The sequence below is a fragment of the Ixodes scapularis genome, unplaced genomic scaffold (genome assembly GCF_016920785.2).
Source record: "Ixodes scapularis isolate PalLabHiFi unplaced genomic scaffold, ASM1692078v2 PGA_scaffold2__306_contigs__length_199485367, whole genome shotgun sequence".
Taxonomy (NCBI): Eukaryota; Metazoa; Arthropoda; class Arachnida; order Ixodida; family Ixodidae; genus Ixodes; species Ixodes scapularis.
In genome coordinates, this window is record NW_024609857.1 from 160,250,948 (window position 1) to 160,275,065 (window position 24,118).

The 24,118-nt window shown below is 47.5% G+C and overlaps 1 protein-coding gene across 2 annotated transcripts in view; it reads right to left on the reverse strand.

Annotated features, from left to right (window-relative positions):
• LOC8039529 (germinal-center associated nuclear protein) overlaps positions 1 to 24,118 on the reverse strand; it is a 69,899-nt gene that overhangs the window by 26,135 nt on the left and 19,646 nt on the right. For both annotated transcript variants that reach the window (XM_040222463.3, XM_029983909.4), the window contains 10 exons: positions 23,652 to 23,870; positions 18,726 to 18,994; positions 17,952 to 18,177; positions 14,810 to 15,013; positions 13,696 to 13,816; positions 12,589 to 12,698; positions 5,572 to 5,714; positions 4,156 to 4,317; positions 2,896 to 3,099; positions 2,507 to 2,658 (listed from right to left, as the gene is read on the reverse strand). In XM_040222463.3, coding sequence (XP_040078397.1) covers positions 2,507 to 2,658; positions 2,896 to 3,099; positions 4,156 to 4,317; positions 5,572 to 5,714; positions 12,589 to 12,698; positions 13,696 to 13,816; positions 14,810 to 15,013; positions 17,952 to 18,177; positions 18,726 to 18,994; positions 23,652 to 23,870 — 1,810 coding nt within the window. The remainder of the gene's footprint in view (positions 1 to 2,506; positions 2,659 to 2,895; positions 3,100 to 4,155; positions 4,318 to 5,571; positions 5,715 to 12,588; positions 12,699 to 13,695; positions 13,817 to 14,809; positions 15,014 to 17,951; positions 18,178 to 18,725; positions 18,995 to 23,651; positions 23,871 to 24,118) is intronic.

Consider the following 24,118-nt stretch of genomic DNA (forward strand, 5'->3'; position numbering starts at 1 on the left):
ATGAGTACCTTAACTTGTTCCTCAGGAAATTTCAGTCAAGGACACCACTGAATGAAATCTTTGCTCTTTCAAAATGTCCAATGATACATTTCCTCGTACCACATTTCCTGCCAAAAAGTGAAACTGAGAAAAATGCATTCGAAGTTTCAATTTTAGGTTCTTTCTTTTCTGCGAGTTTGAGGTAGGCAAAATTCACCTGGTGCATTGTTAGCACCTTCCTCTTTGAGACTTCCCTGTTCCCCTGGCAATAGTTACCAGTTTGTGTCATTTGTAGGCTAGCTAACGTTTGTAGCGGGCATTCGTTGACAAATAAACTGGCAAGAACTAAGAGGCAAATCATAATAAGGAAGAGCAGCAAAGCAGGAATAGGGTCTGAAGTGGAAGATATTGTGAAAGGGTGTTACTGAAGATGACACAATATCATGTCACCGGGCAGGGCCACTCGTAAACCCTGTTTCGGGTCTCAACCAATAAGATTGCTCATACCGAATTTTCAAAATTTTTTCTGTTTGGATGTATTGGGTCCTCCTAGCCATTGATACTTGTAAACTTGGAAAGCTTCTGCGGGCTAAATCTAGAGTAAATGGCACTTCCAATGAGGGTGAGATGTTGTGGCTAGGTTAAATGAGTATGAAGCAGTGCTAAATAAAAAACGCAAAAAGCTTGCTCCCTGCTGACTCGGAGGGCTGCCGACATGTCAAAAATAATTTATTCTGAGATAAATCCTGCATGTTTATAAATAAAAGTTTCTGAAACCATTCTTTGGAAGTTAATAAGCATAAACATATAATTTTTTGAAAAAACGTTTTTCTCTGAAAATTTTGAATTCCGAGGCCATGTCCCCCCTTAAAGGGGTCAAGAAAAGAAAATGTACCTGCTGGATATTAATTTTCTTATATTAAATAAACCATGAAGGTGGTGATTCCTAAGTAATTATGACAAAATATAGCATCTGCATTTTATAAGCCATGTCTAAAATTGTGTTTTTTGGACCGTCCGTAATGACCATGCAAAACTTAAGGGCAGCAACAGCAAGAAAACCACATGGTAGCTATATAAAAAGGTTGAACAGATATTATATTACACTTTATTTAATCTTCAAATAATAAATTGGGAGTGATAAAACATTGAGTTATTTATTGGTGTTCTTGTATTAGTCGGACACTACTACATTGCGCGATTGGGATACAGTTTCGGTTTCAAACATCCCTGGTCTTCTATCATTTGGCAATTATCGTAATTGTGTTGTTCGTCCCGCCGTGGCTTGCATTCGTTGTGGAATGTTGTTGTGGAACCTCATTGTGGATTAAAAATAAAACAGAGTGAAGCAAAAAAAAGGATATTCCAAGAAGTATTGAACCCAGAACTTCGCGAAGTCAGTTGCAAGGAGGGATGCGCATGCGTGACCACAATCGGCACGTTCCTTTTCGGCCGCTTTTTTTCGCGGGTTAAGCCGTAGGACATCATGTTAGTTTTTCACGACCGGCTTTATGGTCGGGAGTTTTCCATTAATCTTTCTTTACCATGATCTTCCTCAGCAGTAGCTTGACATGCCGCTCCTCAAGTACGTAAAGAGAGTTTCTTTCGCTTACATTTCCAGCCTCCTCAACCTTTTTCTGCGAGCAGATCAGTAATTTTCTGGTCAAAGTGAGCATGCATTCGCAACGCGTATCGGGACATGGCTCAGTCGATCAAAGTTGCAAACGATTTCCTCAAACTCTCCTCCATAGCACGACACAGGGTAGCACAAAGAACATGCCGTGTCGGCATACGGCTCAAAACCTAAAAGCCGGTTGCAGTGTAACGGGTGATGCTAGAGTTCAATGGGGTCGGCCATCTTACAATTATCTGAGCATGATGTCAGATGTCATCCAATGACTCGCGTGTGTGACGTCCTTATGGCGCCACCGTTGAAACAATATTCGACGCTTTGGCTTGGCCTACACGGCCATCTTGCACGGACAATAGAAATTCCCTATTGGGCATATTTGTAGGAGCGGAAAGCTCCCCGTGAAGCCAAAATGATCTTTTCTATGCCAGTAAATGAACCTGAACAATCAAAAGAATGAAAGTGGGTGGTATAATAAAGGACATATAGCTCAGAATAAGAAAAAAATGTTTCACGACCCCTTTAAGAGGTGCTAAGGAGCCACGCTACGTGAGGGAGCACACGGTAATGGCAATTGGCAGTTGGTGGAAACCAAAGAAGACGCGAGATAGGACGACCATAATGACTCTAGCATCTGCTCGCCCTTTTCGCCAGCATTTCTACGCCTGACCTTCGGGAGTGCGACATCTGACAGCTTGATGCACCAACTCCCGCGACGTCATTTGTGGCCACTGGAGACCGATTCCGATACGAGGGAGGGATAGGATGGTGAACGCAGCGGTCCAAGACGCGTTTCAGGCAGCACAGCTCCAGACCGCTCTAGACGAGGTCAGTTTAGGCCCACTTAGGTAGACTTGAACCGGCTCCGCAAAGCCCCTCATCGGAAAAGGCACCCACCGAGCCCCCTGAAGACGTCATCTGAGAGGCGGGCCCTCTTGCGGCTCGGCCCGAATGCAGGGTTCCTCGGGTCCAGGCCCAGACTGGGGCAGGCCGGGAAGGTCTCCCTGGCCAGGCGTCGCCAACGCTCCGCCTCGCAGTGCTCCACCCACCTGGGCAAAAGGGGTCCACAGGGGCAGTGAGAAGTGGCCAGATGATCTCCTCCCACCGCGTTGCTCTACCTGCGGGACTGGCTCGATATAACCGTGTGCGACAGGCGCAAACGACGCGGCACGGACCGACGTTGCTAGATCGCAGCAGTTGCAAACCTTCCCAGATGTTGCCGTACGACAGAGAGCGTCGGAAGCAAGGGTGACATCCCCCCTCCCTCCCCCCGCCAACGTGCGTACCTGGCAAAGCAGGTCCCGAGCAGGTGGCGTCTTCGGCAGGTGTCGGCCAGCCGGGTGGCAGCCTCGTGCAGGGCCTGCTCCCGGGCGAGGACCTGCGCAGCTGCGAGGGCGGCCTCTTCCTCGGCCACCTCACGCACCAGCTGCCCCAGCAGCGCCGTGCCCTGCTCCTCCCACAGACGCTCTTGGGCCTCCCGGTGACAGCTCCTGCGGCATGAAGCGTGCGTAATAATCAACGAGGCACTTTAACGGAACGCCAACAGCACTTCCCATATCAGTTTGCATCCCGATGCGTAGTTATTGGCGTCCTTTTTTGTGTCAGTAAAACGCAGAATCGTGGCGAGTGGCTCCGTTGACGACGGGATTGAATGAGTTCGACCACGGGTATATCAGGGCTGCAAAAACTCATGCCTGCTACGTGTCTTTCCCTTTCAGACAAGTCGCGATGGCACCTACAAGATCACTAGGAAATTTACGGTAATATGTCTCGAGGCGTTATGGTACATATTCAGAATTTATCCTTTCCAGTAAGCTATCTAGCTTTCGTAAATTCAGGATAACAACAGAACCCACATTCAAGTTTTTCCGCACTTTTGAACGGTGGGACACCGGCAGGCACGAGTGGATAGTCTAGAAAGCACGGTACTTTTCAGAGTATTTTCCGTGCTGGTGAACGATTCCCAAAGCAAGTTTCTGCAGCCGTTCATTTCCCACCATCAAACTCGTCGCGATCTCTCGAAAACAAGTTGGGCCATCAAAAAGGCAAAGCTGCATCCACCACCAACGCTGCTTTTATGTCGTTGACAGCAAAGACTATCAGCTCAAAAAATGGGGAGGGACAAAGCTGAAAATTCGATAACTCCAACCATGGGTTCTAGAAATGGGTTCCTAGGAAACCCAAGGGTTCTTTAGAGTGCTTTCATGCCTGTTTCCCGATTTTCTAAATTTCCTCAACTGCTCCAGCCCCTAGGTAAAGGAATCATAACTGCGAGCCACACAAGCCCCAGTGCTGTCAAGACCGATTATAATGAAGTCAACGGGAATCGGTAATCACTTCGCTATATCCGCTATTTCGTTATAACCGACTTCGTTATAGCCGGTCTCAACAGTATGCGCATTACTGCATTTAAGATCTGTAGGCCTCTGCACTGCTTTACTGCAGCAATGACAAAACCACGAGAGATTCTTCGGTCACAGTCGATAAGGGTTCCCCAAGATGTCGGAGGACCTCAGAGCTAAAACAAGTGTGGGCTGCAGTCCCACCTGCAGGCCTGTCGTGCGGCGTCCATCAGGACCTCCTCGATCAGCTCCCCAGCGATGGCCTCCTGGGCCCCGAGCCGCCGCTCCCGGTCCCGCTGTTTGGCCAGCAGCAGCTCCTGCAGCCGCTGCTCCTCCGCCCCCAGAAAAGCCTCCTGGCAGCACTCCCTGGGCACGACACGTCCGTCAGCGACGGCGCTCGAACTGCAATCTTCCTCGCGGCCGCCGCTCGGGCCAAGTGGCCACCAGTTGCGTTTCCCGGCAATGCCAGACGAAGCGAGGAGAGGGGCCAGCTTTTGCGCAGTGGGAGATTGGGCCGCCTCGACGCCTTGTACTATACGACAGCCGTGCGCCGGAACCGACGAGCGTCGGAACCGAGCTCGCAATATACCAATCTGCCGCACCGGGCTCACCCAGCGCGCTTCGAGCCTGGTGACAGGTTTGAGCACAGGCGTTACTGCTGCGTAGTTCCAGCAAAACTGCCGACCCAACATCCCTTTCCTTTTCTTCTTTATAAACAATGTGTGGTAACTCTCAAAATTAACAAAAATAAACGCTAGAGCACTTACGCACTCTCTACGGATATCATACGAGAATATCTTTGCCATTTCGTCCATTCTATCACTTAAAAATAAAAGATACACTGTTTTGTTTGCGCTCCTCTGCTTCATCTCTGTGGCATGCTCACCGCTCCACAGGCTCGGGAGGTCTCAAAGCCTGCCTCATGCCTTCCAAATGCAACCTAATTCTCCCGGGGAGTTTACTCCACGCCACGAGAATTTTGCCGGGCAACATCACAAATGCTCAAAATTTTTTAAACCGAATGTTTGATTTATCGGATGCAGTTCCACTGGCTCGGAGCTTCTAAATCGGCTCGCAAACGACAAAGTTACGGGCGCAGGATTAAAAAGGGGAACGCTTGGAGTCGCTCCACCAAGGACGGGTAGGCAACTGCCAATGCACGTACGCCCGGATGGCGTTGCTCGCACCCGCAGGCAGTAGAGAGCTTAGATTAAAAGGGGGGAGCAACCCAAAACAATGGAGAGCCTTCGCTATCTAATGCCTCCTGCGCAGATTCGTCGTAAGTGCGCTGGCCCCCTTTGACGCATGGCGGGGTGGAAAGCGGGCAGAAGAGTGGAGACGCTTACAGACGATCGGTGACCGCACAAAGCCCTCCATTTTTTACACTTTAGCAGAGAAAACACTGGAAAGGAGGAGAGTGAACTCGTCTCCTCTCTCTCATCTTCTCTCTAGCATTCACTCTGCTCAAGAGGAAAGAGTGAAGGGCATTACGAGAGAAGCTCGTTCCAACTCTCTTAACCCACAACGGAGTACGGCGGACGATGCCACTGCCTCCTCGCGTTTCCGTCGCCTCTGCAGATCCGCTTTGACGTCGTGGCCCTGTCCGGAGTCACCACTCACTTGGCCATCTTGCAGGTCTCCTCTGCCACGAGGCTGGCCACGGTGGCGTGCGCCACCTGGCCCAGCAGGAAGTCCCGGCCAAGGCCCTCCACGTGCTCTTGTACCGCCTCGTCCAACAGGTCACGGGCCACGTCCCGCACCACCTGCAGGGGGGGGGGGGGGGGGTCCAAAGGGCACACTGCCATGACCACAGGTGTCGCCTCTTCCCTAGATCCTGGGTTCTCTAACTTTTCGACCTCGAAGAACTCATATCTGCCTTTAATGAGGCATCGTAGGCGTTACCAGAAAGAAGTTACGAAATACCTTACTCGTTACTCGCAAATAAAAGAAACGTGTTACTGTTACCGTTACCAATAAAAAGTATTGTGCGTTACTTTTGCATTACTAAGTTTTTATTTATAAATGAAAACATCCTTTCTGCTAGGACGTTACAGGTATGCATAAGTGCCATATTTGAAGGAACATGTTAATGTAGAAACTTAACGTAATTACCTAAGCTTTTTTACGGTTCCACCCAAATACTAATAAAAAAAAATGCAAAGAAGACGCTAAAAACTTCTAATAACTTCGCACCCAGGAACTCTAAACAAATTTAAGTATAACATTTGTTTAAGTATTAGGAAAAAGATTTAACGAGGCATGTACCTGTCACTCGAAATAAGTGAAGTAAGTATGTTGGCTGTTACTGCTTCGAAAATGTAACGACTATGCTACCAAACACAGTAAAGCATTATCGGTAACGCTGTTACCGCCGACACTGCTTGAATGGCAACTGACGAACCCCTGCGAGTCTCGGAATTGATGTGATAAAGCAGTGCAGAAGCCTGGACACCTTTTAAACGATAATGTGCTTGCTAAAGAGTGTTTACAGTTTTGTATCAGTGAGTGGCTCAGATCAGCTGAAATAGCACTTAAACTAGAAGAACACTTTACTTAAAGGCAGGGACAGTCGAGGAAATTTGGGAGCTTGGGGAACATTAATCGCAGTTAGCAGGAACACGGGAGCACGAGGCACCGGGTACTATCGGAGGACTTTAACAATACGGCGCTCGACTGCAGCGCATCCGCAACGCTGAAGTTGCGCGCTTGGCCGTCCCGATAGTACCCGATGCCACGTGTTCCCGTGTTCCTGCTAACTGCAATTAAGGTAGCACTCTAGGGGACCCCCGTGTGAAGACGTGAACTGAAAAGAAGCAAGAAGAAACAAACGCAGAAAAAGCATGTGCAGAGCACACAACAGAAGTGAAGACGGCGTTCGAAGAAGAAAAGAAAGTAGGATGAAAGAAAAGAAGAAAAGGAGAGGCGCTCGAAGAAGGCTCGAACCGAGAGACGTTAGAAAGAGGCCTAGATCGAGCACGATTAAAAAGAGCTTTGATCCGGCGCGGGTGGCCAGCTTCCACATCTCCCGAGCAAGGATCAACTCTGACGAAGTCATGGGTCCTTAGCGGAAACACAACGCCTTTGCTGCACAACCCGCAAGCCACAAGTCAACCGAGGTCTTTCGACAAGCTCATCCACAGTTGCAACCAAGGAGACCTGAGGGACCGAGCAGGGATCGAACAATGAGCCACGAACTCTTCGCTCGATCGACTGTGACAGGAGTGAATGTGGATTTCTTTAGTTTCTAAACCCTTTGCTTACCGCAAAAATTTTGAAAAAAAAAAAAACGATTTGAAAATACCTAATTTTTTTATGTACCCTATAAATTTATTATGCAATACAAAGACCAAAAAGAAATGCCAAAATATTTATTATATGAAAAATCTTTGAACACACTGCAAAAAAAAAAAGGGACTAAAGTTCCGCTTCACTGCATTACCGCAGACAGTTCACATCACCTTGCACACGGACGTTCAGGCCGGGCGTAGCAGCACTGCAGACAGTTCACATCGCATAGCATGCAAAGTGAACGCAAAACGTGGAGGGGGATTTTCTGCATTGATTTTAGTCCAAGCCGACACGATGTCCTCATCAAAATCGGAGTCGTCTGAGCTCAAATCCAATAACTCAGTTGCATTGCTCTCGCTGTTCGAAGAAAGATTCATTTCCTCGTCTTCTGAATCTGAAGAGACGTCACAATATCTTCGTTTTCGCCCCAATTTTGAGGCAAGATCGTCACTATGAACGCAGCGACCAGAAGTTGACGTCGCCATTTTTAAATCCCCGTTGGAACAATGTTCTGCCAAATTCAGAAATTTACCAGGTTTTTATTTTCCGTGAAGCGCCATCTATCCACAGTAAAGCTCACTAGAAACACTTGGACTAGCCCAGTTCGTCCATGGTAGCGTATTGGAGCCCGAATCAACGTGGACGAGCCCAGCTCGTCTTCGGGGGGAACGGTACAAACAGTGTGGACGAACCCAGGTCGTCCATGGTAGGGAAAGGGTTAAAGGGGCCCTGCAACGACTTTTTTACTGTTTTTTTATTTGCTCCGAACCTGAGCGCACTGAACGTAGTAACTTAGTGAACTCTTTCTTTTCTCAAAATTCGCTTTATTTTAAAAGTTATAAGCACATCAAAATTACAAAAAACATGAAAAAATAACCTCCTTCATGACATCCTTGGTCCTCTGTCACCCCTTTTCCTGCGCCGGAGGATTCCCCCTGCCGCGGTGACTGAGGAATGTGGGAGGGAGGGGAGGACGGGGAAAGGAGGTGAGGCCGAGGAGAGAAGCTGCTCGGGAACGGGGCAGCTCTCTCTCCTCGCCTGACGCTAAGACCAAATACGTCACGATTTCGTCACATGCTGCGCCCGTTCGACGCCACGGGGTGCCCCCGTAGGAGGAGGAGGTTTCCCTGTCGTCCAGTTAAAATATGATGCACTGATATCTCGTTACTCTCTCCGTGCCCGCTGGGTCGCCCGAATCACAAGAGACATGGAAACTGCTAAAAAGGTAGATGCTTAAAAAGGATTGCAAAGCCCCTTTAAGCTAAGTTTTCTCTAGTTTTGTTGTTGTGAGAATACTTATGATTTTGTTTTCCTTGTTTTGCTTTTAAATACAGCCTGTTTTCCGAGAAAATTAGAAAGGCCCGGACCAAAGTCACGTCTATTATTTTAGAACCGTAAAGAACCTTACACCCCGCATTCCCATGAACCCAGTTTCAGAACCCATGATCTAAGACATGGGTTCTGGTTCCTCGAGGGTTCACTAAACTCCCAAATTTCTTCGACCATTCTGCCCCTATGAGGAGTGCTCTTACAGTTTAGGCACTTTTTTAGAAAATCAGAGCCAACCAATGATGCATAGCGAACTGCCAAACAGTCACTATCACAATATCCCGAGCCCTGCGGCAGATGAGCACATTAAACTGCTCTAACATGTTACAGTAAACTTTCATTAATTCGACCTTGACGGGACCTCAAAATATGGTTGAATTATCTGAATGATCGAATTAAAAAAAGGACAAAAAAACGGTTAAAATTAAACTTCCTTTTATTCTCCACAGTACTCACAGATGGTCTGCTGCCTTCTGCACTTAAAACGCGTGTTCTAAGGCATGTTCCGGAAAACAGCATAACTAAACGTCACAGACCCAAAAAAATCGTGCATACAAAAAAAAAAAAAAAAGGTAAGTTTTACGCGCTGACTTTGACGCTGAACAGCCAAACCGTCGGCAAAAAAAAAAATAAAAAAAATAACGAAAAAAAAAAAGGGAAAAAAGAACTTGCGCTTTCCGGCGCGCAAGATGGATGCACACGATGCCACAGAAAAGCGCTTTGAGAGCGCGCGCTGAGAATGCTTTACGAGCCGATTTCGGCGCCAAGCTGCCAGACCGTCGGCGACAGAAAAAAATAACTACGAAAAAGAAGGAAAAGAGGACTCGCGCTTTCCGGCGCACAATGTGGACCGCACACGATGCTACAGAAAAGCGCTTTGAGGGCGCGCGCTCTCTCCGCGCCCGACCACGTGTTATGTTCCCCATGCTACTCCATGCCAGATTGGTTCCGCTGGCTCGTGTCATTTGCTACGGTACATCTCAACGGCGTAGAGGAGCAGGCGCATATTTGCGCATGTTCGGCTTTGCAGCAAGGGGCCCGTGTTTCGATGTACGTTGGTAGTTTTTCTGCCGTGATGCCGTGCATTGTGAGCTCGCGCGCATTCGCTCGGGACGAATTATCCGATGCAGAGCCTTCCCGAGTTCGAACTATCCAACTTTTCCTCCCATAAAAATGTATGGGCGCTCGCCGGGACTTTTGAACATGATCGAATTAAACGAAAGGTCGAATTAACCGAGGTCAAACTAATGAACGTTTACTGTATTTACTCTTGCATGCAGGTACACAGCCCAAAATAGTTAAGGCCAATTTACACTTTACGACTACATTTTCTTACTTTACAACGTCGCAATAAAACTGTGAGTCATCATGCTTCTTCTGCTGTTGTCTGTTGCCTGCAGAGCTACTCCTTGAATTTGTTGTCATACTTCCCGCGAAGTATGGATGCCCCGGTAACTCATGGTTACAACCTGGCGTAAGCCCTCGTGACATAGTCAAACGTCATTGCGTAAGTTGTAATTTGTCTTTGCTCGGGGTGAAGATGAAGACTCCGTGCTGGATCTTGCGTGGAAGATCGAATGAATCAGATAGCAAAACGAAAGGCACAGCCGTGCGTGAAAAACTTAAATACACTTTTGCCTATAAAAAAACTTAATAAAGTCACTGTTTTGTGTGGATTCAATGTACACCAGACTTCCTCTTGACATCATCTCCTCGCAAGGTTTTTGCTACACTACGCGCAAACCGAAGTAACTAAGTGTTATAAACATCCAAGCTGATTAATAGTGACAACAATATTTAGCCCAAACAAGAATCCGCCAACTAAGATGCATTGAATCATGCCATAAGGACGATTATCTAGAAAAAATCTTACTTAAAGACCGACGACCAGTTCGTGCTTTTCACTTTTCCCCCGCTTCCTCCTCACCCTTCTTCTACCCTGTCCACTATAGCCAGTTTCCTCCTCCCCCATGGTGAGAAGAATATTCTGCCTTGCAGAATCTCTGGTCTGGTCGTCGGCCTTTAAGCTGTGGAGTCGTGAGACGTCATGTTTGAAACAGACGCTTTATAACATCCGTAGGATTAGAATGGCTCGAGGCATGGGAGCACAACATGCGCACCCGATTGCGGGCGTGAGTAGTCCTCTTCTTCTTCACTCTAGCGGGCCGCTACAAAGCAAATTAAATTCTTTAAAGTCGTCCAGGCAGATCCAGCAAACACTGGGCTTTCTCAAGCATGCACCTGCACTCTTCAACTCGTTAAAAAATAACTGCCTCATATTTCTGGTTAGGCAAAACCTTCAGCCTTTCCACTCTGGTGAAGAAGGAAGACCAGTGAAGCTGTGCTATGGTGGGACGACCTCAAGGACGACGCCTAGAGGACGACATCTAGGACGACTTCTAGGACCACCTTGAGGACGACACCTAGAGGACGACGCCTGGGACGATGCCTAGGACGACCGACCTCAAGAACGACGCTTAGGACGACCTGAGGGACGACGTTTAGGATGACCTCAAAGACAACGTTTAGGATGACCTCAAGGACGACTTCCAGGATGACCTCGAGGACAACGTCTAGGACGACCTCAAGGACGACTTCCAGGACAACGTCTAGGACAACCTCAAGGATGACTTCTAGGACGATTTCAAGGACAACCTCTCGGGACAACCTCAAGGATGACTTCTGTGACAACCTCGAGGGCGATGCCTAAAGGACGTTGTCCTCGAGAATGACTTCTAGGACGACGCCTAGAGAAATTCAGCCTTTCCACTCCTGTAAAAGAAACCAGAGTGGAAAGGCTGGAGAGGTTGCCGCCATCTATAAGCAACGTCGGCAACCAGACAACCGGCAAGCCAGTTGTTGCCGTCACTTATAGATGGTGGTAGCTGTCTAGAGTTTTGTGTCACGTTCAGGAATGTTCTGAAAAAGAACACTCGATGAAAGTAAAAAAATGGGCTCGAATCTATTAGAAGAATACAGAATTAAATAAAAATTCTGCAGATGCCTACGTGTAGGAAGGCAAAAGCATTCCTACTAGCAGTGCATTCCTACAAGCAGCACGCCATGTCTTTCTTTTTCACACGGCGCTCTGGCGGTGACATCACGCTCTCCCACTGCGCAGGCGCAACGAACGCCACCGGCTCCACGGCTTTCGTGACGATGCATCAGTGTTACTCTGCTTTTCTTTGTGTTATTTCTGAGGCACATCCACTTTGACCTTGTGCGCACCGCCGGCTTCCGTGACGAAGCATCTAAGTTGCTGTGCTTTTGGCCAGTGGGAATTTAACTGTCGTTTCACTGCTACAGACGGTTAAAGACAACGCCAGCTTCGCTCCATGGGACAGTTGATGCTTTCACATTAAAAAAGTCGAGCTTCCCAAGCTCTCCGGTGGGTTAATCCCCGACTGAGCAGGCGCAGTCCCCAGCAGCGAGAAGAGCTCCTCGCAATGACCGCAGGGGTTCGACTATTGCCCCAGGAAAGAGCTATCAAGTCCACTGATTTGATATAGAGTCCCAGCTTTCTACTAGTTGCGAGTTATAGAATAATGAAAACTTCTTGGCCCGTTTGCGAGCTTACGAGTGAGCAGTATCTTGTTTTGGTGAGAACGTCACACCGGTACATAATGACAAGAGAGGTCTCGTGGCCACTGATGTACTTGTCGCGAGCACTCCTGCATTCACCGATCAATATTGACCCACGTATAAAAACAGACTCTAGATTTCCAAAGAAATCACGGGTTGTGAATCGCTTCCGAGGTAAAAGAGCAAACTATCGCAATTTCCGCGGCACTCAGCTCGTTGCAAACTTCCAACTTTTTCACCGTCCATTAGCAGAAGACGTACGGTGGTTTTGGGCTTTGTAGCAGACAAACCTCGTTGTTCGCTCGTGTCAGCAAATAAACCGTCTGCAAACGATATGTTGGCTTGCCCGGCAAGAGCCAAATCAGATCTCACTCTTGCTGAGACAAAAATCGTACCCCAGGGGAGCTGCCTTTGCCCCCGACCAAGCATAAGACCCACCTCGATGGGGACCTCCGGCGGGGGAGGCTGTTGTGGAGGAGGTTCCGGCTCCTGAGGTCCCTTGATTAGTACAGGCTCTTCGCCCGGCTCGGCCTCCTCGCTGGGCCAGCCTGTACGACACGTTGGACGCTGTCGGATGCACACTCCCAAGACTGGCGCACCAGGGGGGGGTGAAAACTCAGGGTGACGCATCTTAAAGGGGTGGTGCGACAATTTTTGGAGTTGGGCCAATTAATTGCGGGATTCTACCTATGTCACCTATACAGGGTGCATGTGCCACTTCCGGCCACCATGACAGGGTGAAAGAGACACTTCCGGTTGTCCTACGCTTACCCCTTGTTTGGGTGGGTGCGCAACGACTCTTGGTTCACTAGTGGGCAATTGCGCGAGAGCTATGCTCTGGAAATGCCCCAGTCTCGTGCTTTTAAGTTACCGATGAGCACCGGCACAAACAAAATGCCACAAGCGAAGTTCTTTTGATTATCTCGAAATGAGGCTCTGGTCAGAGTAGGTTCCATTCACAATGGGTATTACAAGAATGATTAACCCTAAGGTAATGAATGCATAGCATATAGCACTCCTCGTCGCCAAATTGTGTACTCACAAAATATTCCCGAAACTACCTCTCAGCTAAATTAGCGAAATATTGAGCTCACAAAAATAGGTCTAGTAAAGTGCGTTGCTCGGCTAGTTGGTGCATCTCAATAGAAATGAAAAAGCACAAATAGGACAAGCAAGAAAGAGAAAACAAGCACTGTTCTATTTGCATTAAAAATGAAGTTCTTTAAATACCCTAGTGCCCGTCCTGTCATTAAAAATAAAGTTGTTTACAGTAAACTAACTCCCATCCCCCTTTCCCAAGAAAAGATTTCTAGAGCAATATTTACATCATGGTTCCTCTTTGTTACACAACACATTGCTTGGATCGTGCTCCCTGTTCCTTCGAGAATTAATTTTTAGGTTAGGGTCAGTCTCGAACGATTCTCTGTCTCCCCCCTCACATTTCACACTCGAACCCGCGACACTTAGGAAACCTCGCAATGCAGCCAAAGTGGGGATCGAGTCGGTATACAACAGTACAAAAGGAAAGGCCCCGAGAGCACTCGCATTTTGCCGCCTGGTCCCTGGCGTCGTAAGCCATGCCGCGCAGCACGCCATCCAGCGAGAAGCTGTCGTGGGGTCGGTAGTCTGCCGTGGGATCGAGTGGAAGGGGACCGCCGTTCACCACCTGCAAGGGGAAACGGATGAAGCTGCCACCGTCAAGCCACCTCGGCTTATTAATGGGGCGGTGCAACGATTGTCGGACCTTGACCAATAACTGCAGGAATTGATCCACGTCACCTATTGAACAAAGGACAAAAGAATTTTTTCCGCACGTGCCGTTTTAATTTTAAAAAATTCAAAAATTTGGAGGTCGAAGTACTCCTCAACTCTCGTGTCGTCTTTCGGGCGACGTCACTGGGCATATTGTCCGGTTTCCCGTCGGGTTCTGTTTCCAGTGCCCCCAGCTGTTCTTTCCGCGACCGTCTTTTGAAGGATGACCATTGCCAAAGGTCGCTGCGAGCGACCGAGAAAAAAAACGGTTTGCTACGATGCTGATGGCAAGCGTGGCAGCGAAGGAGGCTTGGTTTTGTTGACTTCCGTGTACTCCCAATGATGGAACGCCGTAGTTCCCGTAACTGCCACGTGCGGCTGCAGGTCGGCCAATAATGCACTTTTTTCTTCACGATCGTATGGCAAAACTGCGGTGTTTCGGGGGAAGGTGGCCCATTTTCTGTCAATTGTGCCTAGACAGAAAATATAAAAAATACAAGCTGCAAACTCTTTTCAACGTTAAAATCGTTGAACTTAAGGATTGGATTCTTACTGAGGCTAACTCTGATTTGGCCTTGAAAAAAGGGAGTGAAGCCTGGCCAGTGGCCAAACGGCCCTAAGCTTTGCTGGCCATACATTGCAATCGCGAAACAAAAAAAGAAAGAAGAAAACAGAACAAGAGAAGCAGAAGAGGGAACTCTGAAACGCTTCAAAAAGGCTTTGCCAGCTGTAGAAACTTCAAAAACAATGGCAAGAAAAAATTTAAATCTCTTTCCAACGGGATAGTGCACTCTTCTTTTGCACTATACCTTTGAAAAAAAATAATCACCGCTGGGGCGCACGTTCTAAAGGAAAAAAAGAAATGACTGCAAAAAAGCTGACACTTTCCCGCCTCCCAAGTACGCACCTCTCCCACGGAGCAAGTGCGCTTCGCGTCAACGAGGCGCCTGGAGCGCCCCGCGGGAGGTCCGCCAGATTCCGTCTGGATCTGGGAGGAGCGGTCCAGCAGCAGGGCGTCCTCGCTGCAGCCCAGGCCGAGGGCTCGGGCGTAGGCCCGCACCTCCGACGGGGAGTCGAAGCCCAGCTGACGCCCCAGAGACTCCAGCGAGAACTGCTCCCCAGGAAGGACACGGTGTCATGGTCCAGACGACTCCCGCACAGAACACTCAGAAACACCCCAAACTGGGTGAAATATTAAGGCGTAGCTCTCTTCCTATAAAAGGTGAGGCCAGCACACTTCCCAGGGTTAATGGCGAATGTGTTTGCCGATGACAGAGTTAGCGATGGTCGTAACTTGTGGCGCCATCTGCAGGCACGAGCAGCGAGCAGACGACGAAATTCACCGTATGGTCGCTGCGCCTATCAGGATATGGCACCACACGTTACATCCATCGCTAACTCGGTCGTCTGGGAACACGCCCGCCGTTGAACCTGGCAAATTTGTTGGTCTCATTCTTTGCAGAAAGAAAGCTATGCCTTAAAATTTCCCCGAGGTGACATCCACCACCTAAATGCGCATTCGGTGAGTTTAAGCTATCTTTATGCAAGCGCCAATCTTCCCGGCTCGTTTTACATCACTAGGATCCATTCTGGACACTCTATATATAAACATAACATGCATATAAATATAAGACCCCTGCTAACTGTATTTCCGATTCAGAAGCTAATCTATTATATCACATTCGTTGGGTACATTACTGACCTAAGCATATGAAAGATGTGTGTACCTGCTTCCTTGGTTACAAAGCGAGCCATGGACAGAAAACTGTGTAGGGTTTCCTCATAAATGGTACTGCACGTAAAAAAGCTTTTTGAGAGTTTACTGTTCCCTTAACTTCTTGACGGTCATCGCCGTGCATGTACGGCGGCGATTACACATCTGAAAGTGCCTGCCTAAATGTGAAACTGCACGCAGAGTGGGAGGTGTTGCTATTTTAAATGCCTTTGGCAAGCTATAATTGCTATATTAGCACAGTGTTTCACTTTTCCAGGTTATTTACAGCTTTTAAATTAGACGCTCCATACAAGTGATGCTAACTAGGTATACCGACCCCTCTGCCGGTAGTGAGAATGGGAGCACATGCTCTTCCAATTCAGACTTCTGACGCTTTTCGGAATTAAATTTAGAGGATGAGCTCATCATCCGACAGAAAAGCTCTGTGAAATACCTCCAGTTAGGAATCTGAAGCCGTTAGAATGTCCCAAAAGTAGATGCGCCAAAATGAAACCGAATGGGAGGTGCCACCTTTTCGCTTTTATCTTCGTTCATGCTTCTAAGTCTAACTTGCAAGCACTGTACATGCTCCCGCTAGATAATTAAACAAATAACCTGTGCATTGACCCTTTCTTTTATTCCTTTGGAAACAAAATGCAATCACCAGGAAACATTTTTTAGAGAAAAAAAACTGCACCATTAAAGGGTTAACAGTACAAGACACACCGTGCACATTTGCAAGTATATGACCACCGGACACTGTTGTCTTACCGCCGGTGCGCACGGGTCGTTGGATGGCCCAGCCTTAAAGGGCATGCACGCGGTTGCCAGACCGGTGCCCTGACAAAATGCTTTCCACTGGCAGTGTCCAGACTAACTTTTGAAGCGCAACTGCTCGCTTCAGAAGTTAATCTGGGAGGGCAACATTTTCCTGTCACGTCCATGCTTAGTTCGTCGAGTTATTTTTCTAGGTTGCAAAGGCTTTGGACGGTGAAAAGTTGAGCTAGTTGGCGATACATATTTGGGTGAAATCTGCTGAACATGCAAATTTCAACCATCCTATCAAATGAGAGGGGAAAATAAAATGCACATTCATTCACTGGACCACCAACTGTTTAATGAGACTTTTCTTCCTCTTTGACTAGCTTTGTTGCTAGTTAAAGAGCATGCGCGACAATTTGCGACTAGGTTCCTTTGCGGCGCTGAATAAAGCCTATTTGATGTGCCACAAAGTGAACCAGGTGCAAGTCAACAGAAGAAATGTATTCGGCACCCATCACAAGAACAAATACAGCCCATGTAAAAAGGAAGTAATTTACAACATTCTTTGACATGAAGGCGGTGGTACATCGGACAAACGGGGCGCTGCATTAACAAGAGAACACAGGAACATGCGAGCAATCTGAAAAAACTTGACAGCAGGGAACCTAGCCGCACATTGTTGTGCATGCTCGTGCAAGGCCAACCTCAATCATGTCACCATCTTGGGGCACCACAGAAATCAGTTTACCCGCGAGGTGTTGGAGGCCTTGGCCACAGAAGAGAAAGAAGACGAGTGCGTCAGTTCACTATCAGTCTCCCTATCCAAAAGAGAAAAAACGTTTGTGCAAGGCGACAGTACTTCTAACAATTAGAGAATCGAGGAGGAAGCATAAGCTAGTCGGAGAAGAAGAGGACTATCATGAAATGCAGAAACAAATGAAAAAGAAAAATAGAACAAACAAAGCTAGTCAAAGAGGAAGAAAAGTCTCATTAAACAGTTGGTAGTCCAGCGGTTGAATGCGCATTTTATTTTCTCTTCTCATTTGTATGGATGGTTGATATTTGTATATTCAGCTGGTTTCACCCGAAAAAGCTTCAGGTTTACGAAGGTTTATCGTGCCTTGGCATATGCGATACATGCCTTGCACAGATGAGGCACAACAGATCTTTTTTGACAGCAGGTGCCCTACCGTAGCCGCCAGGTCGATTATCCGAGGCTGCCATATTTTCGACGCGCACTTTGAGCTTTCATTAGACCCAAGTGCCGTGCCAGCATTCGGCGCATACTCAAGTCCAAATGTATTCGACACGAGCACTACATCTTCGCTCGCCGTGAACTCCGATGCAATGGCACGCTTGGCAGAGGAAACTATGCCCAAAATACGGCGGCCACTGGTGTCACTCAACGGTGATAAGGGTCCATCATTTCGTTTTATCCAGATGCAACTTCTCGCAAAAGTTCCTTTCATTTGACGGCCTCGAGGAAATGGCAACGTGCGAAACGCCGGCAAGCGCTCGACCGTGCCGTGCCGCAAAGGCGACCGGCGAGTGGCGGCAGTCGGGCGTGGCTCACCTCCTCCCTGTGGCTGGTCTGGCAGAAGGCCCTGAGCAGGGTGTGGAATGCCTGCAGGCGCACCCGGCCGAAGTAGCGGTGCAGCAGGCAGGCGCTCAGGTACGGGGCCACCCCCACCAGGCGGAAGAAGCGCACCCAGTTGCCGCTGCTCAGAGCCCCCAGGGCGGATACGGCCAGGCACACCGGGGCAGAACGCCGCACCCAGGCATCCAGTGCCTGCACCTGCCTGCAGGGGGACCAAAGTCAGACTCGGGAATTTGATGTGCCAAACCGGCAAAGGGTATCTAGCATTCCCCAGCTGCGGACTAAGGATTAACCTCGACCATATGAGAATCTTTTGACGTGCTTAAGAAATCTCGGTTGTGCGGCACCTTCTCCACCCGCCCGAGGGGAGGCACAGCTTGGCGATCCCGCAGGGCGATCCCTCGTGACGAGAGAACAAACTTGTAAGCTGGTGCCACCCACAAGGAGGCCCAAGAACTGCATTTCACTAGAGTGTAGGCTTCACAGTTATGGTTTATAGCACTGTTAACTTAAATGGCTTCTTTGTAGCACATTAACGCTTCAGAACCACGTGATCACGTTCGACGAATAGAGGCGTAAGCGGCATGAGGAAATCAAACAGGCAACTCCAGTCCTGTAGGCACCACATGAAGCGGCAGTTCTCAAACCATTTGATTTCGAGGAACCTCTATCTGCCTCGAACCTCTTCCCATTCGCCTGGTAACGCTGCGGTCTAGAACAAAGGAGTCGCCGCGGGGAGGGGGCCCCTACCTGACGGTGTCGGCCTGGTCGAGGTGCAGCAGCACGTCATAGGCCCTGAACTCGGGCTCGTTGGGGCAACGCAGGCCCCTGAGCCCCAGGTCGTAGTAGAGGTGCTTGAGGGTCTGCAGGCACTTGGCCAGGTTCTCCCCGTTGATGCGGGGGTCGAACACCGACACGTCCTCCTCGCACAAGGCCGAGGCGCAGTGGATGTGGAAGCGGGCACACTGCTCCACCAGGGACACGCACGAGGGCTCACACAGGTGTTGCTGCGTCAGGTCCTGCCAGAAAGGTCCCCCAAGCTAAGTCCAACGAGCTCACATACCCCTCCCCCCAGAATATCCTATGGAAAGTACCATATTTTCCAGTCTAACTTGGATATATTGAATTCAAAGTGGATCGTAAAATAGTTTGATATATTGATAATTTTATATACAAAAATATGTTAACTTAAGCTCCAGATGAAAATTCTATGTGTCTCTGCTAATACCGAAGGCCGCGACAAACGGGACCTTACCAAGTAGAGCCACTAAGAGCCGCTAAATACAGTAAAGCTTAGTTGGTGAAGATCGCAAACACTGCTCCCGTTTACACGACCATATTTGCAAGGTGTTTGCGATCGTTTACGCGCGTGCGACCTCCGCACAGCATTGGCGGCGACAAAACACAAATTTAAAAAAAGAAAAGGAAAGAAGGGAAAAAGCGAGCCGCATAAAAAAAAACCAGAAACGCTCAATCTATAGAATAAAGTTAAGCAAGCAACAAAAAAGAAACCTCATTAAATTCAAACAACAAAAAAGAAAGGAAAAAAAGTGCAAAGCAAAAACAGCGAAAGAAAAAGGTAAACAAAGATAAGGCGTTCAAAGTGCGATTGCTGCTCAATCGTTGTTGTCGACACACTCAACTTAACGAAGACTTTTTTTTTTTGCTTATTTTATTTTGGGGCTAAAGAGCACTCCCTGCACTCCGTAGGCGCGCGCATGCCCTTCCCTTTGCTTTTGCCATCCTCCACTTTTTTTTTACGATTGCTCTTTTTATTTTTTTTACAATTGCTTTTTTTTTTAGTATCCCCATTGCGCGTATGCTGGCTTGGCGGTCTGCCAGCCCAGTAACGCGAGCTATGTGCTCCGCGGGCGCGATCTGACCGCAGGAGAAGCGAAGGGCCGCCATGCTTCGTTGGCTATATCGAGTGTTCCCGCCATGGGAGTCCATGGGAGTTCGATACAAGACAACTCTCCTATACTATTACATGTGATTTTCAAGGGAATGTTTGGACTGTTCGATATAAGCAATAATTCGAAATACCCGGGTGAGATATAAAGGACCGTTCACACTCTTGCGACTGACTTCGACCGAGAGAGACCAGACCGGTTTTTAAGCCTTTTGCGACTTCTTAGGACCGGATTCGATGCAGCGGAGCTGGTCCTAAGAAGTCATAAGAGGCTTAAAAACCGGTCTGGTCTCTCTCGGTCTAACTCGGTCGCAAGATTGTGAACGGGCCTTAACCGGGCTCGACTGAAATGTGAACGCCGTTTTCCGCTACTGTGTGCCCGCTTGAGCCCCGTTGAGTGCACTTCTTTCCGAGCACCGGTGCACTGCGGACAAGCTACACTCACAAAAGCAAGCTCCGCGGGTATTGCTTCCCTGCGGTGCACTGGTGCTCAGAAAAAAGCGCACTCAACAGGGCCGCAAAAAAAAAAAAAAAAAAAGTATGAATTAAGCCAAAAGACAGTTTGAATTAAGCGACTTATAAATACATTAAAAACATAGCGGGACAACCAAAATTTTCAAATCTGTATGAATTAACCGGAAGTATGAAATATCCGAGTTTGAATTATCGCGAGCCTACTGTACATTCAATTATTTGTCTTCAGTGGTCATGTTTTGCTTACACCTTTTTATACAAGTAGATTTTGTTGGGGACAACTGATTTTTTATCACTATTTCGATTACTTGGGAGTAACTATTCCCACAATTAACAAGGCTTAATTGATATGCTGATTACTCTTTTTGTAACCTCGAGTAACTGGGGTGCACTCGACTTTATTTTAGCTAAATGGATGTTTTGTAAACTCTTTCTTTTTACTCGACTTATCATTGATACAACTCAGATGAAATAAGTACAATTGCAATTTCTAATTACTCTTTTGATTACTTTGCACTAATGTTGGCACACTGACATTATTTAAAGTTGAGTTGGTGTATGGCTCTCACTTCTAATTATTTCGACCTATTAGTAACAGAATTTACACGATGAAAGTTCAACAAGCATTTTTTATTACTCTCTCGATTACTTTGAGGAATTATGGACAAAAAGAAAACTTTGTAGAAGCTCATTTGACATTCTGATTACATAGATATATTGACGTGAATAGCTTATTTTCATTACTCAGTCGATTACTTTGAATTATTATTGACAAATGTGACATCATATAAGTTCAGCTAAGATTTTGATTACTCCTTTGATTACTTTGTGTTATTAATCACCAAATTGACATTAAATTAACTCAATCAACTTAGTGGTTAATTTTTATCTTGACCCAACATATTACTCACAAAATTGAATTTTGATCAGTATTATTGATATCTTGATTACTTTTGAGTTACTAGTGACACGTTTGAATTCAAATTGGTCTAATTAACATATTCCTCACTCTTTTATTACTTTGAGTTTTTTATCGAACCAAGCGATTCATTCTCAGCGCAGACAACATCATGATCACTCTTTTGATTACTTCAACTTACTATTCATCAAATTAACTTTAATTCGGCATAAAAGGTTAAAAGCGCTCCTGCCGTCCGTGTTTCTTCTTTGTCCCCATTTGTTCCCACTTTTAACCTTTTATTCAGTAATGGACCAACTAGCCCAAACCCAAGTTTTAATTTAATTTGGCCCAAGTGAAATCTTGATGACCTTTGAATATTTTTAGCTAATCAACCAAGTGATTTGTTATGAGCTCAATTGATGTTATCATTACCATTTTGAATACTTCGAGTTACTGTTGACTCAATAGACTTTATGTCGACTTAATTGACATATTGCAGATTCTCTTGATTTTTTTTTTTTGTTATTTTATTACTAATTGATCTATTATGAGCTCAATTCACATTATTAGTTGAACGAGTGTCAATTGTAAGGGATCTTGGTGTGTTAATTGACTGCGGATTAACTTTTAAAAATCATGTCTCTTTTGTTGTCAGCTCTGCAATGAAAGTTCTAGGAGTTATATCGCGTTTGACCAAGCATTTTAGAAAGCCCCATTGTTCAATACATCTTTTTCAATCCTTAGTGGTTTCAAGGCTTGAGTTTGCTTCTGTGATTTGGAATTCAATTTCTGTAACACAGGCTTTGATCATAGAACGTGTGCAAAAAAGATTTGTTCGAATTGTTTATGATAGATGGATTGGACGACGTGTGTATTATGACTATGAATGCTTACTGAATAGATTTTCGCTGAAGCTTTTATCACACAGAAGAACAGTCCTTGACTTGGTATTCCTGCATAAGATCATTAATGGTGCCATTGATTCTTCATGGCTTGTTAGTAAAATCCATTTCCATGTTCCTTTCCGTGCGACGAGACAGCTCACCTGTTTTGATATTTGCTCACCATGCCGTGTGTCACCTCTTTCTCGTTTACAGACATTGTATAACAGCATTGTGCCACCCCAAGTTGACATCACCACACCCCTGCCTACATTTCGCTGTCAGTTGGACGAACTTTTCGTCACTTCATAGCGCGTCAGTGTATATGCATATCTATTTCTTTTTAATGAGTAGGATTTTTGTTTGAGTTTTATTGTACGAGTTGGTGTACCTAAGAGAAGGCCGCTCGGCCGTTTTAGGGCACCCGAAAAATAAAGATTATTATTATTATTATTATTATTATTATTATTACTCTTTTGACTTTACTTTCATTTACTTTTAACAAGTGAACTTTAACTCAACCTAAGTGACGTTTTGATTACTCTTCATTACTTTGAGTTCATATTCAAGCAATTGATTAATTATGAGCTTAATCGGCATCATGATTACTCTTTTAATTACTTTGAGTTACTATTGACACAATGGACTTTAATTCAGCCTAACTGACATTTTGGTGACCTTTTTTATTACTTCGAGTTATTATACCACCAATTGATCTATTATGAGCTAAATTAACATTCATATTACTCTTCTGATTACTTCAAGCTACTATTATACCCAATGTACTTTAATTCGGTTTAAAGGGCCACTCCAGCCGGCGCGATTAGACTGCCGACCCAGGGTCGTTAACGTACCCGACGCGACGGCTCTCACGTGAATGCGCACCTGTCTAAAACACAAACTTCCGCCGCACATGCGAGCCGGGTGGGTTGCCGAACATGTGTCGGCAGCACGTTCGGCAACCCACCTCGACGAAGGCGGCGCTCCCTCAATTCGACCACGGTGCCTGAAACGTGTTTCTGACTCGTGTGCTTAGTGTCCCGCCCCACCCAGACATCAAAAGTGGTGTCGAAAGGGCAACGAACAATGTCAAAGAAGCCGGCGTGTCGCGCTGCCAAACGTTGCAACACTGGCGGTTGGAGCTAGAAGTCCCAGCAGAAAATACGAGCGAATGCGAGCGTCACTGTCGTCGCGGCGTCCCAACCCCCGGCTGCCAAAGCTTCCGTCAACCTCCAAGCCAGAGAGCGACCCACGGCAGATAGGGCGTCTGCCACATTCACCATTGCCGCCGCAAGACTGCGGCCGACGACGATGTGACGCTTCGACCACGTCGTCGGGCGGACGTCGAAAGACCATTTTCGAGGATGCGGCAAATGCACTGGCCAAAGACGCGCTCGTCGCCTTCCCCAATCCAAGTCGCGTCTTCTGACTTTTGGAGATACGAATCCGCCCCAATGACCCCGCGAGACTCGACCGCGACAGCGGCGGGCAGGTCCAAGCCCGGAACCCACCTTGCGGATGGAGCGCGTGCGGTTCCAGATGAAGTCGTACCACTCCCCGACGGGCGGGGGGTGCGGGGGGTCCATGACGTGCACCAGCAGGTAGTCCATGGTGAGGCGCAGCACGTGCGGGGGCCGCAGCTCGTGCGGCAGGGGCTCCTCCTGGTCCGCGGACGACCGGCTGTACTCCTTCACCATCCGGGATGGGTCCATCACTCCGTCGCTGCCCGGCTGCGGAGCGACGCGTGCGTTGCTACGAGGCTCCCACCGTTCGAGCGAAAGTGCCGGAGGGCCCCTCCGAAAGGGGTAGAGCACTCCCCCGCCGACGGACATCCGTCATGAGAGCGGTACCTCCATCAAGCACGGTTAATGAGAGATGCATCCAGTCCAGAAACTCCGCATGGCAGATGCCACAGGCACGGACAGCCACTTTTCCTCGGCGCCCTCGGCCGAAACTGGCAGCTCCCAGGCCGAGCTTT